Below are 15,556 nucleotides of genomic sequence, written 5' to 3'. Positions count from 1 at the left end.
ACCCTCTTTAGAAAGAATAACTTGTAGGATATCTGAGCTGTCAACAAGTTGGATCTGCTGAGTAAGGATTGGGAGGGTGATAAAGAAGAGAGAACTTCTTTTTTGCCTTGGCAGTGACCTCTGGTCTTGCAGTGATTCATGACCTACTGGACCAGAGAGGCTGCTGTAACATCTTAATATACTCCTGAGCCTGCTTCAACAATAACCGTCTCTTGCCAGACCATCCTGAGCTGCCCGTGTGAAAATTTACTTGCACAAAACTTAAGAAAATGGGTGTTTCCTCCCATATTGAGCCCCTGGGAAGCATCCTTTTTCTGCAGGGATTCCAGATACTTCCAACCAAAATGAGCTCTGAGTGGCAGTTTCATATTATTACTGGGTTTTTATTTCTTGTTTCTTGGAATTCAAGATTTCTTTCAGAGACCTCCTGACAGTAGATTATTTAGTTATTCCAGTGGTTTCTGCAGCCAAAGAGGCTTTGTGGAACTTGAAATAACCTGAGTTAATGTATATTAGGAGAGTTTGTGATGCTGCAGGTGCTATGCTAAAAAGCACTTTCATGGCTTATCCTATGTAATTCTTATGACAGACCAATGAAGTTGTAGAGATTATCTTGTCTACATTTTGCAGTTGGAGTAATTAAAGCTAAGAAAGGATAAGTATTTACAAGTAGGAAATAATGGTACTGGAGTTCCAACCCAGCTAATCTGACTATAGAAACTGTGTGCTTCTAACTGCTGTACTATATGTTTTCCCCAAATTGATCCCTGCCATCTATTTGTGCTTGGTGTTAAATTGCCCCTAAAAGTCCCATAGCTGGCTCTCTGCTCCTCTGTGTGTACTTCTCCAGAAAGCTAAACCAGTCCTCCAAGAGGGAAAGGAACTTCTGGCCAAATGGCCATCTTTGATCCTGCTGCTAGTACCCAAGGCTCCTGATACCTGGTCACGGTCAAGAATTGAGCACTACCGGGCTTCCCTGGTGGCGCAGTGGTTGAGAGTCTGCCTGCCGATGCAGGGGACACGGCTTCGTGCCCCGGTCCGGGAGGATCCCACATGCCATGGAGCGGCTGGGCCTGTGAGCCATGGCCTCTGAGCCTGCGCGTCCAGAGCCTGTGCTCAGCAACGGGAGAGGCCACAAAAGTGAGAGGCCCGCGTACTGCAAAAAAAAAAAAAAAAAAAAAAATTGAGCACTACCATGTCCTTTACCATGTCCTTCACACCCACATCTCCAAGTAATTCCATTCTCCACTTCAGTTTCTATTGAACACCTGATTGCAGTAGTCCTACTACTCTTTCCAAAGACCCTCTATCCTGAGAATTGTGCAGCCACTCAGCCCATCACTGATCTCTCTTCACCTAGCAGCACCAGAAAGCTGACTGCTTACTCTGAGATTATGTTATCACTGCTGAATAAATCCTGATTTCGTTTAGGAGCAGCCTTCCTCATGTATGACTTGACTGTGAACTTCATGAAGACATGGATTGTGTCTGTTTTGTTTACTGTGGTATCCCTAGTGCCAAGCAAAGTATTAGGTACTTACAGTTGGCCCTCCGTTTTCACGGAAGCAGAAGCCGTGAATACAGAGGGCTGAATATGCTAAGTAAATTTTTGTTGAATGATCAAATTATGCACAACCATGTGTACATACCTTACAGGGAAACTCAGCTGTCTGTGCTATAGTAATGCTCGTAGGCCATTGTCAGTGCCGCTAGACACTGCAGAGGAACCGCCAACCAACTAAATGGTCCCATGTTCTGGTACTGACACAGAAATGGCCATTCTGCACCCACTCCATGGGAAAGGTTTGGGTTTAATGCACTCCCATAAAACCCAGCCCTTGTCCTGACCAGAGGCAGGTACTTAGGAAGTTTAGGTGACCACACTTACGAAGTGGTGGAGAAAGAGATGCTCCACATACAAGAGATTTTAAGCACTAGCGTAGAGTGAAAAATATTTTCTTTGGCAAAGTTAGTGAAACCATCAGATTTCTGTCTTTCATCGCTTTTTTTTCTCTGAGGTCTTAAGCCCATTCATTGGACTGGAACTGTAACACTTTCCCTGCTTGGTTCTTGGAGTTTTCAGGTTACCTGTGGAATTTATCTTGCTCTGTACTCACAACACTACCTCCCAAGTAATAAACAGAATTCTGAATTTTTGTGCAGATTTTATAATATGCCTTGAGATTTCATCCTTATTCCGGTCTCCTTTGTATTGCATACAGAAAGAGTGTTTGTACAGTACTTCAAGGATATATTATCTTTGAATCCCCTCCCCTGCCTACAGACACACACACACACACGCACACACACACACACACACACACACTCTCTCTCTCTCTCTCTCTCTCTCTCTCTCTCTCTCTCTCTCTCTCTCTCTCACCTGTTCTGTGCAATTAGATTATTTCTGGCCAGGTAAGAAAGTGATGCAAAAGCAATTTTAAAAATAATCTCTCTGCAGTACGACACCTCCTTTAATTTGTTAATAAAGCTGTTAGTATAAACTGTTAGGAAATATAGAATTCTTCATTCACTTCAAACAGAGGCAGATATATATATCCAGTGCCTAATGGTCCCTGGTTTCTTTTTTATTTTCTCAGGCAAGGAAACTGATCAGTGACTTCGCCATTATCTTGTCCATTCTCATCTTTTGTGTAATAGATGCCCTGGTAGGTGTGGATACTCCAAAACTGATAGTGCCAAGTGAGTTCAAGGTAGGTGAACTTGTCTTTTGGTCATTCCTGGAATTCTTCGGTTTTCTTTCCTTTCCCCTATTCTAGTTTGTTGTATTTCTCTTTGAGTTAGTTTTGTGCAATTGTCCATTTCTTTATTTTATAAATGATCAGTTGCTAGGTGCATATATACATTTTGTCTATTTTTTCACTAAAATTAAATGCCTGACTAGGACTAAATGCAAGGTTCACATTATATTGATTTTTATTGGAAATACCTTATGGTAACATTATAAACTCTGCTTTATATTTTTAGAGTATTTAAAAATATCCAGAGTATTTTCAACTGGATATTTCAAGGTTATCAACTTATAACCTTGACCCATATAATAATTCTAGGTTGCAATGTAACTATCATCATCCTGATTTTATGAAGTTGAGATTGAAGCTTATAAAAATTAAGTAAAATACCTAAGGTTACATTACTAATTCAGTGCTCTTTTCCTGCCACCAAACTACCTTCCATATACACACATGTGTATATATAATGTACATTTTAATTATTACAAAGATATAGGAATTATTCATTTTATAAACCTGTGGGTATGTACAAGCCTAATGGGTAATATTTACATTTCATTCATTCTTAAATATCCCTATCTAATTTTTCACCACAAGTCTTTCACTTATTTTCTAGAACACTCCTAACCTCTCTCTCCATCACTGAGAACCATATATTTGCTAAGAAAAATTAAACGAACTGCAGTTTTAGCTTAATGACTACCTGATGAGGAAGGGATGTCTGTGTTATAGCAAACAAAATGTTTTTTGCATTTTCTCTGCCATGATATATTTATTAGCAAAGGTAAGTGCTCATTTATTCAGTCATTAGTTAAGTCAATATTTATTGAATGCTTGCTTTGAGTCAAGCCCTATACTGGGAATTTGAAATGCATTGAAGAGCAAGACAAAGTTCCTTTCCTTATAAGCTCACAACCTGGTAAAGGTAGTAAAATGTGAATAGATTCAGTGATGGAGTTATGAGCAAAGTGAGACAGAAATATCTTCAGAGGAGAAGTGAAGCTTTCTTCATAGTAAATGTGGAGAAAATAATTCATAGTTAGGATTCTGTTTTAGTTTATTTATATTGTTTAAAATTAGGAAAAGAATAGGAAAATATGAAAATAAGATCAGGGTATTTAAATAAGCTTAATTATAACATAAAATATTTGTAGCTTTATATGTATTATATCATGAAACAATTGCAATTTGGCAGTAGTAAAAACAACTTCTGTATAATTGCTAAAACCCATGAACAAAATTCATGGTTGTTTTGTAATTTCTTGCCTACCTCCTTACTGAATATTACATTTGGGTTTTTCTTATGGCTAAACTTAAATCACTTTCTTAATTTAAATCACTTTCTTCCATCCTGATTCTTATCTTGGAGCATCCTAAATGTGAAAATTGACATTTACTTCTTTTCCATCACCGTATATTCTCAGTTTCCTTCATTTAAAATATTGCCTTAAAAATAACCTCCTTTAGGAAGTTCTTGCTGAATAATCTTTGTACAAGCTATCAGTAAAACTATCTCTGTTTTTTAATATGTTGGCTCTCCGTATATAAAAGTGTGTCTCCCCCACTGATTTTTCACCAAGTAGTATGTATTAATATTGTTCTAAAAAATGTTTTCTCTCTACTTAAAGCCAACAAGTCTAAACCGAGGTTGGTTTGTTCCACCATTTGGAGGAAACCCCTGGTGGGTGTACCTTGCAGCTGCTATACCTGCTTTGTTGGTCACCATTCTCATTTTCATGGACCAGCAAATCACAGCTGTGATTGTAAACAGGAAAGAACATAAACTCAAGGTAAATCTTCATAATAATGGTTATCACTGCCTTCTACTTTCTTTTTTGGTGCTTGAAAATATTAAATGCTTCAAAATCAAGATAGTTTTATGGGAATTACAGCTCATGTTCTTTAAAGACTTCGCAGAGTCATAGATCACCCTGTGTGGACACATCTTCTCAATATAATACTTTTGGAAGACCTCATTTAAACCTGAAAAAGTTGTTTCAAATCATATTTTCTTCACCATCTGACAGGGCAATATAAACTGTTTACCACTCAGCCACTGTTATCCTTCATCTGATTTTAATACGGTAACTGTCCTTAATGAAGACAAAGACAAATGCTTTCTCTGAAATTATTGAGATAAACTATTGAGATAAAAATATGAGTTTTCTTCTTTAACCTGTTGACTTGGTGAGTTATATTAATAGATTTTATACTGTTGAACCAACCTTGAAACCTGGCAGATAATATAGTTTCTTTCTTACACACAATTGAACTTGGTTTGTTAATATATATATATTATAATATGTAATATAATATATATTGCTTATATATGTATATGTACATATTTATGTGTATATATGTATATATATATGTGTGTGTATATATAGGATTTTTGCATCTCTGTTTAAGAGTGACATTGGCCTGCATTTTTCCTTTCTTATACTGTCCCTGTCTGGTTTTGGTATTGGAAATATACTATCCTTATAAGATGAGCTGGAGAGTATTTCTCCTTCTATTCCACTCCCATCCCATTCTCTGAAATAGAATATAATAGTCTCTTTATTGTGTATAATATGTCAATTATCTTTTCTTTGAATGATCAGACAAGTTGTTAAACTACCTGGGCCAGGTGGTTTCTGTATGGAACTGTAAAACTGGTGATCAAAATGTTTTAATGGCTATGAGACATTCAGAATTTCTATTTTTCAATTTTAGTAACTTATACGTTTTAGATTTTCCCTTTTTTCTTCTATTTTAAAATTTATTGCAATGTTGTTTATAACATTATCATTTGTCATTTTTTTAATCTGAATCTGTTATTTTTCCCTTTAAAATCTTAATATTATTGGGCTTCCCTGGTGGCGCAGTGGTTGAGAGTCCGCCTGCCGATGCAGGCGACATGGGTTCGTGCCCCAGTCTGAGAAGATCCCACATGCCGCGGAGCGGCTGGGCCCGTGAGCCATGGCCACTGAGCCTGCACGTCCGGAGCCTGTGCTCCGCAACGGGAGAGGCCACAACAGTGAGAGGCCCGCGTACCACAAAATATATATATATAAAAATATTATTGATTTGTGCTTCTTATTTTTCTTGATCAGTCTAGCCTGAGGTTTGTTAATTTTATTGGTCTTCTTTCAAAGAAACAATTTTTTACTATATTGATTTTCTATACTATGTCTTTGTTTTTTGCTAATATTTGCTTTGTTTTAAAACCGTGTTATTAAGTACATCTACATTTATAGTTTATTTTTTTAGTGAATTGAATTTTTATGTGACTCTCTTTGTTTCTAGTAATGCTTTTTGCCTTAAAGATTAATTTATTTTGTACTAATAAATCTGTGGTACCTTATGTGTATTCATTCTGTTATTTTCAATATACCTTGTATCTTGTGTCTGTAGATAACCCATGGTTGGACTTTTAAAACAATCCAGTTTTACAATCTTTACTTTTAAATTTAATCCATTAAAATTGATGGTGATGAGTAATAGATTTGGATTCATCTTTAGCACATTATTTTTGCTTTGTTTGTATAACTTTATGTTCTTTCTTTTTTATTCTCCTTTTTTGTCCTCTTTTAGGTTGGTACAGGTTTGTTTTTCTTATTTTCTGCTTTCTACATTTTTTTCTGTTAGGGTGGAAGTTACATACTTTACCTTTTAGTGATTATGTTGCATATTTTAATATGCATTTTTAAGTTCCAAAGTTAGTCAGTATTTTTACACTTCTCCTGAATAATGCTAAGAGCTAAGGAATGCTTTAAGTTTGATATTCTTTCCCATATCATATTCTGTTAATACCCAGAGTTTATTGCTACCTGAATTTTAAAATCCAATTAATTAGACATGGTCAAGATTTTTAGAATTACAAAGAAGTTTTCTTTTTTTTTTTTGCACTTCAGACCTTCCTTTTCAGAATATTTTTCATTAGACTGAATTATTTCCCTTAAACAGTACTAGTTTACCAGACTTTTGAAATTTTCTCCTTTGAGCGTCTTTGGGAGGTAAACTCTCTCATTTATGTTTGCCTGAAAATGATTCTCTCACCCTCATTCTTGAAAGGTGGTTTCTCTGGATGTATAATTTAGGTTGAAAGCTATTTTTTTTCCAGCATTTAGAATCTATTTTCAATTATTTTTGACTTCCATAAAAGTGAACTGTCAGTATAATTCTCATTGCTTTGTAAGTGATCATTCTTTTCTTTTGGGTGCTGTAGCATTTTCTTTTTGTCTTTATTTTGGAGTTCTATTATAACTTACGTAAGCAGAGATTTCTTTTTACTATTATTGGATTACTGGGCTTCCTGAATCTTCCTGTCTTTTATCAGTTATGGAATTTTGTAATTCTTTGACTCTTTCAATCTCTAATACATCCTTCTGGAATTACAAGTAGAACTTTATTGTACATCCCCATCTTGTGCCCCAATTCTACTAAACTGTTTTGTTTTCACATTTACTGTCTTCAGTATCTGTGCTATATTTTGGATAATTTCTTCAGATCTTTCTATTCTTCTGTTGGTTGTATTCTACTACCAAACCACTCCATTGAATTTTTCCTTTCAAGAATTATAAATTTTTTTATGTTAAGACGTTCTGTTTTGTTCTTTTCCAAATCTTCTTGTTCAATTTTGATAATCCCCTTCTTTATTATTCTTCCATATACTCTATTATATATATATTTGCTGTCTTTGTGGGTTTGATTCTGAACTTTGTTTTCTCAGCTCTTACCTGTACTGTCTTTCTTCCTCATGTATTTAGTGCTTTTCTTTAAAAAAAAAAATGTGAGCTAATAATCTTCCTATGAAATGCTTCAGAGCCTTCCAGAGATTTTATTTGCTTCTGGGAGATATAGGAGAGTCCAGCCAACCTGGGAACACTTTTTTAAAAATTTATTCCCATGAAAAAATCTTTTATTATGGAAAAGTTGTAAACATACACAAAAGAAGACAGAGTAGTGTAACTCAGTACTTATCACCCAACTCTAACAATTAACAACTCCTGTCCAATCTTGTATCATTTAAATTTCCATGATCTTATCCCCTTCCTATAATACTTTGAAGTAAGTGTAGACAGCATTCCATATTATCCATAAATTTTGGACTATGTATTTCTAAAGATAAGATCTCTTTTGAGATCTCTTTTGAAAAGCATGACCACAATACCATTATCAGTCTAAAAATTAACAAAATTCCTTAATATCATCAAAAATCCAGTCAATATTTAAATTTGCAAATGTGTCATATGTATATTAAACTTTAAAAACATAATGTATTTGTTTAAATCAGGATCCAAATAAAGTTCAAACATTATCTTAAGTCTTTCATAAACTTTTATTTATTATTTTATTTATTTATCTTTGGCTGCATTGGGTCTTTGTTGCTGCGCACGGGCTTTCTCTAGTTGTGGCGAGCTGGGGCTACTCTTCATTGCGGCACACAGGCTTCTCATTGCGGTGGCTTCTTTTGTTGCGGAGCACAGGCTCTAGGCACGTGGGCTTCAGTAGTTGTGGCTCGTGGGCTTTAGGGTGCAGGCTCAGTAGTTGTGGCACATGGGCTTATTTGCTCTGTGGCATGTGGGATCTTCCCAGCCCAGGGATTGAACCCGAGTCCCCTGCACTGGCAGGCGGATTCTTAACCACTGCACCACCAGGGAATCCCCTAAGTCTTTCATAAACTATCAGTCCATAGATTCTCCTCTCCATCAATCTGTTTGTTTCCGCTTGTAATTTATTTGTTGAAGATAACCAGGTGGTTTTTCTGTTTATCTTTTGCTGTATAACAAGCCTCCTGAAAACTTAACAACTTAAAACAACAATTTATTATTATTTCTCATGTTTCTTTGGGTTGACAGGGTTCAGATGGATACTTCTTGCTTGAGGTCTCTCCTGCAGTTACAGTTAGATTAGTGGCCAGGGCTGATGTCATCTAAGGGTTGACCGGACTGATTCACATGTCTCACATACCTTGATATTCCTTGGTGTGTCTGCCTGCCTCTCTCTCTCTCTCTCTCTCTCTCTCGCTCGCTCTCTCGCTCTCTCGCTCTCTCTCGCTCTCTCTCGCTCTCTCTCTCTCTCTCTCTCTCTCTCTCTCCCTCTCTCCCTCTCTCCCCCCTTCTCTCTCCCTCTCCCTCTCCCCCTCCCTCCCTCTTCCTCTCCCCTCTCCCCCTCTCACCACATGGCATCTCATCCTCCAGGGTCTTTCCATGTGGTGTAGGCTTCTCACAGCATGGCAGTGGGTTATTTGCACTTACTACATGGCAGCTGACTTCCAAGAATGAAGAAGTGAAAAATTAGGCCATATCGTGGTTGCACCTGCAACTGGCACAGTTTTACTTCATTACTTTGCCAGAGTCAGCTGGTCAAAATAGTCATAGGACCATCCTCCATTCAAGGAGATAAGGAAGGACTCCACTGTTTGATGGAGGAGTGGCAATTTTACATTGTAGGAAAATATGTGGGACAGGAGATATTTTCCCAGCCATTTTTGGAAAGTGAAATCTGCCATATCTGTACTGAAGAACTTGCAGTAGTCTTGACTGCTTCCCTAGAAGCTGGATGAAATATAGTTTCAATATTTTATGTCTATATCTATGCAGCGTTTGAGAGTGCGGTGGCAAGACTAATTCATAAAAGGCTAGGACTAATTCACACTACACTTTTAGCTTAAGGTTTTTCAGACTGCAGAGGTAATGTGAAGTCCAGCTCCAAACTGAGTTGTAGGTTTATGGTTAGAAATATCTTTGGAGAATCTTTTTTTTTTTTTTTTAATGGCATTACATCTAGTGGCAAGGCCAAGAGAGGCTTGTATCCCCACTGTCTCTCTCTGTAGGGTGTTTTTTCCCCCTAGTCTACCAAATGGGTATGCTGTGTTTAGAGTATCCTAGTTTTATTTCAGGGGGTGTCTCCCATCTATGCCCTTTCCCCCATATCCCTAGGATTGGTGTCAGATGGTCATTCTACCCCATGCCTTACCCCGCCAAAGATTGGCATAGTCTTGCTGGGCAGGCCCAGGCCTCAAGGGTTTACTGACATTGTAGATTTACTCTTTCCTGTTGCCATTATTTTTTGTTTCCAGTTATTTCTCTTACTTTCTGGCAGATAAACCATGATTTCTGTAAGATATTTTCTGTATTTTGTTGAGCATTTTTAGATGTTCTTTACTGGGAGGAATTCAGTGTTGATTTGCTTTTGAAAGGCTGGAAATAGATGTTGACTAATATATTTTATTCTGAAAAAATTTGGAAACATATTCTTACTTTTGATATATAGTTAGTCAGATTTGCTATGTGTCCTTGAAGGCAAATGCCTATTCTTTTTGCTCATTAAGTTTTCTTACTAATAAAATTCAGAATTTTGAATTTAGCAAATTTGGGGTTGATAAAATACTGAAATTTTATTCTACTCCCTATAGAAAACATTAGAAAATCAAGGCATATTAGGATTTACCTCTTAAAATAGGAGTTGAATAAATAAAAAATGTTTTCATCACTTTTGGAATTGCTTATTAGAAATCATTCCTTTGAATAACAGTAGTTATAGAATAAATGCCAGTGTTTTGACACAAATCTAAAGATACCAGTGGGGATATCATCATGAATCAAAGGCTTTTCACACTGGATATTGTTTTGTTCAAATAATTTTGTTTTTCATTAGGGAAAGAGGCTGCGGAATGTGAAAACTGGAGATTCTATCTAAAATTATTAAGGGCCCTGACTGCTATGAAATTGATTCAAAAGAGAAACCTGACACAGTGAGAGAGGTGGAGGCATTGTGATACTAAAAGCAGCATGTTTTTGGGTGGCATTGGCTTTGGCTCTGTGTCAGATGGCCCTGGCTGGCTGATTGTTCTGTTTAGGATGGGATCCACCTTCCCACTCTGCTGAGCAGCTCTGTACTGATGAGGAACGCCAAGGCACTTGGCTTTTTTTGGCCATCATTTTGGTTAGTTATGTCCCACTTTATCCCTGCAGAGCACTCAAAAGCAAACCAGGTTCAGCAAGGTCATGACTTCTCCAAGGTCTTTCCCTGAGGCAGGGAGAGAGTGTGAGCTTCAGGCTTCAAAGCAAGGGATACTTCTCACAAGGGAAGTGATTTTAAGTGTTAAAGATAGGGCGCAGGAGGGAAAAATTGCTTGGAATCGGTATCCAGAAATAGATATTAGGTCGTTGTAGCAATAGATTTTCTCTGTTAAACTCTATGGTAAAACACTTAATTTGAGTGTGTTTTCTTGGATAACTCCAAAATGTGCCCTGGGGCTTCCCTGGTGGCACAGTGGTTGAGAGTCCACCTGCCGATGCAGGGGATACGGGTTTGTGCCCCGGTCCGGGAAGATCCCACATGCCGCAGAGCAGCTGGGCCCATGAGCCATGGCCGCTGAGCCTGCGCGTCTGGAGCCTGTGCTCCGCAACGGGAGAGGCCACAACGGTGAGAGCCCCGCGTACCGCAAAACAAAACAAAACAAAACAAAACGTGCCCTGTTTTAATTTTTCCTTTCCATTTCTGCTATGATACCTTAGATTCAGTCCTTTTATCTCATGTCTAGACTGTTGTAATGGTTTAACCATGAGTTATCAATAATAACCAGTCTCCCTTGCTTCATTCCAAAAGCTGGAATATTTTTTAAAGCATTTTTTTTGATATGTCAGTCCTGTAGTTCTTAAACTTTTATACCTTGGCCCTCTAAACCTTCTCCCCTTGAAGAATGTCCATTTGCCCTAGCTTGGAATTTAAGTCTCTTTGCGATATGACCTCACCCAAAATTTAAAATGATTCTTTCCACATACTATATACAATGCCCTGGTCAAATGAATTGTTGTTTTTTCTTCACCTCGCAGTTTCTTCTGCTGGTTATTCCAACTCTCCTCTCCACTCCTCAATGATTACCACCTATGAGAATCATCCCCATCCTTTAAGATCCTCCAAATATAAAAACTTGTCAGCATAACCTTCACTTATAATGTTAATTTCTATTGCTGTTGTTTTTGCTCTTACTTACTGTATTACTCTGTGGCATTGGTCACATAATGTCTTGCACAGTAGTTTTTTTGTGTAATTACCTTATTTTCTTTTCTGAGCCAAACGTTTTCAAGACAAGGGCCATGTTTTAGGCCTCTTTCCAGCTCTCGTGTGGCCCATCACAATGATTTCCATAAGGTAGACTTAGTAAATACATCTTGAAGAATTTTGTTATCCGTGGCCACAAGGTTCTCAGAGCTGTTGCACTGTATGAGGTGGGTGATAACCGAAGAACCTGCCTGCCCATCTCCAGTTCTCATAGTGAGTGCTTGTATTAATCAAAGCCCTGTTTAGATGGCATCACTGCGGGAAGATTTTGTGGGTTCACACTAGACGTAGCTAAACACTCTGTACTCTTGGGTGTCTTTCTCAAACCTCTTTGAATCTCTGTTTAAAATACATTATAATTTGTGTACAAATCTGTGTCCCCTCCCTTGGTGGGAGAAACTGTGTCGTGGTTCTAGGTGTCCCCATAAACCAGCTTGTTCTCTGAATCATGGGGGCTCCTAGCACAAATGTTTATTCTGTGTCTGTGCGTGTGTGTGTACTGCTCCTGACTCCTTTGTTATCATCTATTTATCAGATGTAAACTGTGAGGCTAATCTTTGTCTCTCATAGATTTTGATTTCTGTGGATTTATTCCTGAATGACCTTTGTTCTGTATTAACAAATCATATACAATATCAAAAGGAGGTAAAGTTTCACTTCCTATCCTTGTACTTAAAATAATCTCCAGTTTCAGAAAGTAGGACATTTTGGGGTTTATATCCATGAAGACAAGGACTTTTATAAACTTTAAAGGACATACTTAACCTCTTGAGCGCTTACTAAATCCTTGCTCTGTATGGAACACTTGTGTTAGATGTTGAAGATAAAAATTGTTCTAAGTTATGGTCTCTGCCCTGAAGGAGTTTAGTGGATTTCCCCTATTCACCACTCATATCCACCCCTAGGTTGAAAACGACCTTGCCTTCTTTGTGCCTTGTATCTTTCACATACAATAAATTATTTGCTTCCACACCTGACTTCAACTAATAACCTGTAAACCTCTTAAGGGCAGGTATCCTTTCTTATTGTTTTATCTAACACAAGGCCTAGCACAGGTGTTCAATGAATGTTTATTTAAAAAATAGTTTTCCAAGCAAAGATAGGAGTAGGTACAAAGGCCCTGGGTGGGAAGCTTGGTGTATTGAGGAACAGATAACAGGTCAGTGTAACTGGAACCTTGGGGAATCAGGGATTCAAGATAAGGTCAGGGCTTCCCTGGTGGCGCAGTGGTTGAGAGTCCGCCTGCCGATGCGGGGGACGCAGGTTCGTGCCCCGATCCGGGAAGACCCCACATGCCGCGGAGCGGCTGGGCCCGTGAGCCATGGCCGCTGAGCCTGCACATCCGGAGCCTGTGCTCCGCAACGGGAGAGGCCACAACAGTGAGAGGCCCGCGTACCGCAAAAAAAAAAAAAAAGATAAGGTCAGTGGGAGTGGGACCAGATCACCAGATCACTCAACTTCAGCATTATTGTCGTTTTGCATAATTCTTTGTTGGTCATGACCATCCTGTGTATTGTAGGGTATTTAGCAGCATCTCTGACCTCTACTTACTACATGCTAGTCGCACCCTTTCCCGCCAAGTTGTTACAAGCAAAAATGTCTCCAGACATTGCCACGTGTCCCCTGGTGCGCAAAATAGTTCTGGGAGAAACACCGATGTAGAACCTTAAGGATAATTTTACACTGCTTAGGTTTTATTCTAAGTGAAACAAGAAGCCACTGAAGGATTTTGGGCAGGGAAAGCAATGAGGAGAGTGGGTTGTCAGGGACAAGAATAAAGCAGGGGCTTCAGAGGCCAGAGCGGCATCGAGAGCTGAGGGTTGCTGAGTGGATGTGAAGGAGGCCTCGGAGTTTGAGCTGGACCTTGAAGGGACAGGATGGATTTAAACAGATGTCAAGTTGCAGAAATAGTGCCAGTTTGAAGAGTGGCACATAATGTGCAGGACACGTTTAGGGAACGGTATCGTTTCAGGAATCTGTGAGGGCCCCATCACAGACTCAGATGCAGGAGACTCGGCGTGGGAAGCCAGGCTCGTGGGACCTGCTCCGTCCTGCTTGGGCTACTCATCTCCCACTGGCCTCCCCTGCTTCCTCAGCATGCCAGCCTGGATGGGTGGCATCACAGCTGTACTTTAGACCCTCACTCTGGCAGCAGTAAGGACGGATGGGAGAGGTACAAGAGAGGAGGAGTGTGGAGGGAGTGGTCAGGCGGCTGCTGTGTAATCCAGGAGAGAGATGATCAGAATCTGAAGAAGGCAAGAGGCAGTAGGGAGGAGGGGTGAGAAGCAAAGATGTCACATGGCATTTTCGAAAAAAATGCTGTTTTCTATATTTCATACAGTATTATTTCCATTAAAAAGTGCCAAATATTTTAATATTATTTTCATTCCATTCAAATCTAGTTATTCAGACACTTGTAGCCAAAAGAGATACCTTAGAAGTGGCTCATGTCCATACATACAGGTTTGTTTTGCAGGAACAACTTCTCTAACATAACCATTTGCGTTCTGGGGTCTTTATGGCAATAGTTGGGGCACCATGAATTTTTGAGCATAGCTTTTATCATTTTGTTCAACAAACATATCTCCAGTGTTTACTATGTGTAGGACACCATACTAGACATTGTAAGCCTTAAGCATTGAAATTAGGCAAAATAAATTCATTGCTTTTCCCTCTTTGGACTCAGTCCCCTTAAAATCTCTCCCATCTGTCCTTTGTGTTTCCCCACTACTGTTCCTTTAGTTTGAACTGCATCATCTCCAGCCTGGATTACGGCAGTGTTGTCATCTCTGCCTCCAGTCCTGACCTCTTCCAACACATCTTTTACAATCCAACAGAGCCCTCCTTCTAAACACAAATCTGATCACATCACTTGCCTGCTTAAAACCCTTCAGTAGCTTCCTGTCGCTCTATGATAGAAAGAATTCCAAAGCCTTCAGCAAAACATCAAAGTTCTTAACTTCTTTAGCCTTATTTTCCACCTTTCCCATCTCCTCCTAAGCACCAACTCTATTTACTTTTCTCAAAATGGTAGCGCATTTGCCTGTTATTTTCCCCTGCATCTCCATATCTTGTCTCCCAGCTGGTTATGGCTTACGTTTTAGGACTCAGCTTAGATACCACCTCCTATGCAAACTATCCTTGACTTAGGGCTGAGTTGAGTGCCCCTCCTGGGTGCTCACCCCTGCTGTAGACCTTTAACACTGTGGTACTGAGAATGCCTATTGATTTGTCCAGCTGTACTACTACTCTGTAAGCAACTTGAGGGCAAGGACTGTGTCATTAGCTATAATTTTATTTTTAGGATCTAGCAGAGTGCCATTGAATGATGAATTAACATGCATTCATTTATCCAATGAACATTTATCTAGTGTCCACTCAGTAGTGGGCACAGTGCCATGTGCTAGAGTTTCAGTGGTGAACAAAAACGCACATGGTTCCTGTCCTCATGGAGCTTCTGGTCCCTGAGGGAGAGAGACATCATCCCAATAATCATGCAAAATGTGACATTGCAAATGTGTCTGGTACCGCGAAAGACAAGTGATGGTCCTTTAAGAGTCTATAAGAGAGGGTTTGACCTAGTCCCAAGGTGCTGGGAGTTCCAAGGTGGTGGCACTTAACACTGAGATCTCACACTACAGTAGGATTAGCTGAGTGAGACTGGGTGGGAAGAGGAACACAGGACGGCACAGGAATCACTGTATATGAACAGGCTTTATAAGAGGCGGTAACCTGGCAAGAATGAATGACCA

General features: G+C 39.1%; 1 protein-coding gene across 1 annotated transcript in view; it reads left to right on the top strand.

Annotated features, from left to right (window-relative positions):
* Positions 1-15,556, top strand: part of SLC4A4 (solute carrier family 4 member 4) — a 347,265-nt gene that overhangs the window by 307,046 nt on the left and 24,663 nt on the right. The window contains exons 17-18 of the mRNA XM_060148054.1: positions 2,598-2,711; positions 4,379-4,540. Of these exons, the coding sequence (XP_060004037.1) occupies positions 2,598-2,711; positions 4,379-4,540 (276 nt within the window). The remainder of the gene's footprint in view (positions 1-2,597; positions 2,712-4,378; positions 4,541-15,556) is intronic.

The sequence above is a fragment of the Lagenorhynchus albirostris genome, chromosome 4, assembly GCF_949774975.1.
Source record: "Lagenorhynchus albirostris chromosome 4, mLagAlb1.1, whole genome shotgun sequence".
Taxonomy (NCBI): Eukaryota; Metazoa; Chordata; class Mammalia; order Artiodactyla; family Delphinidae; genus Lagenorhynchus; species Lagenorhynchus albirostris.
This window is presented reverse-complemented; position numbering and strand designations above follow the sequence as displayed.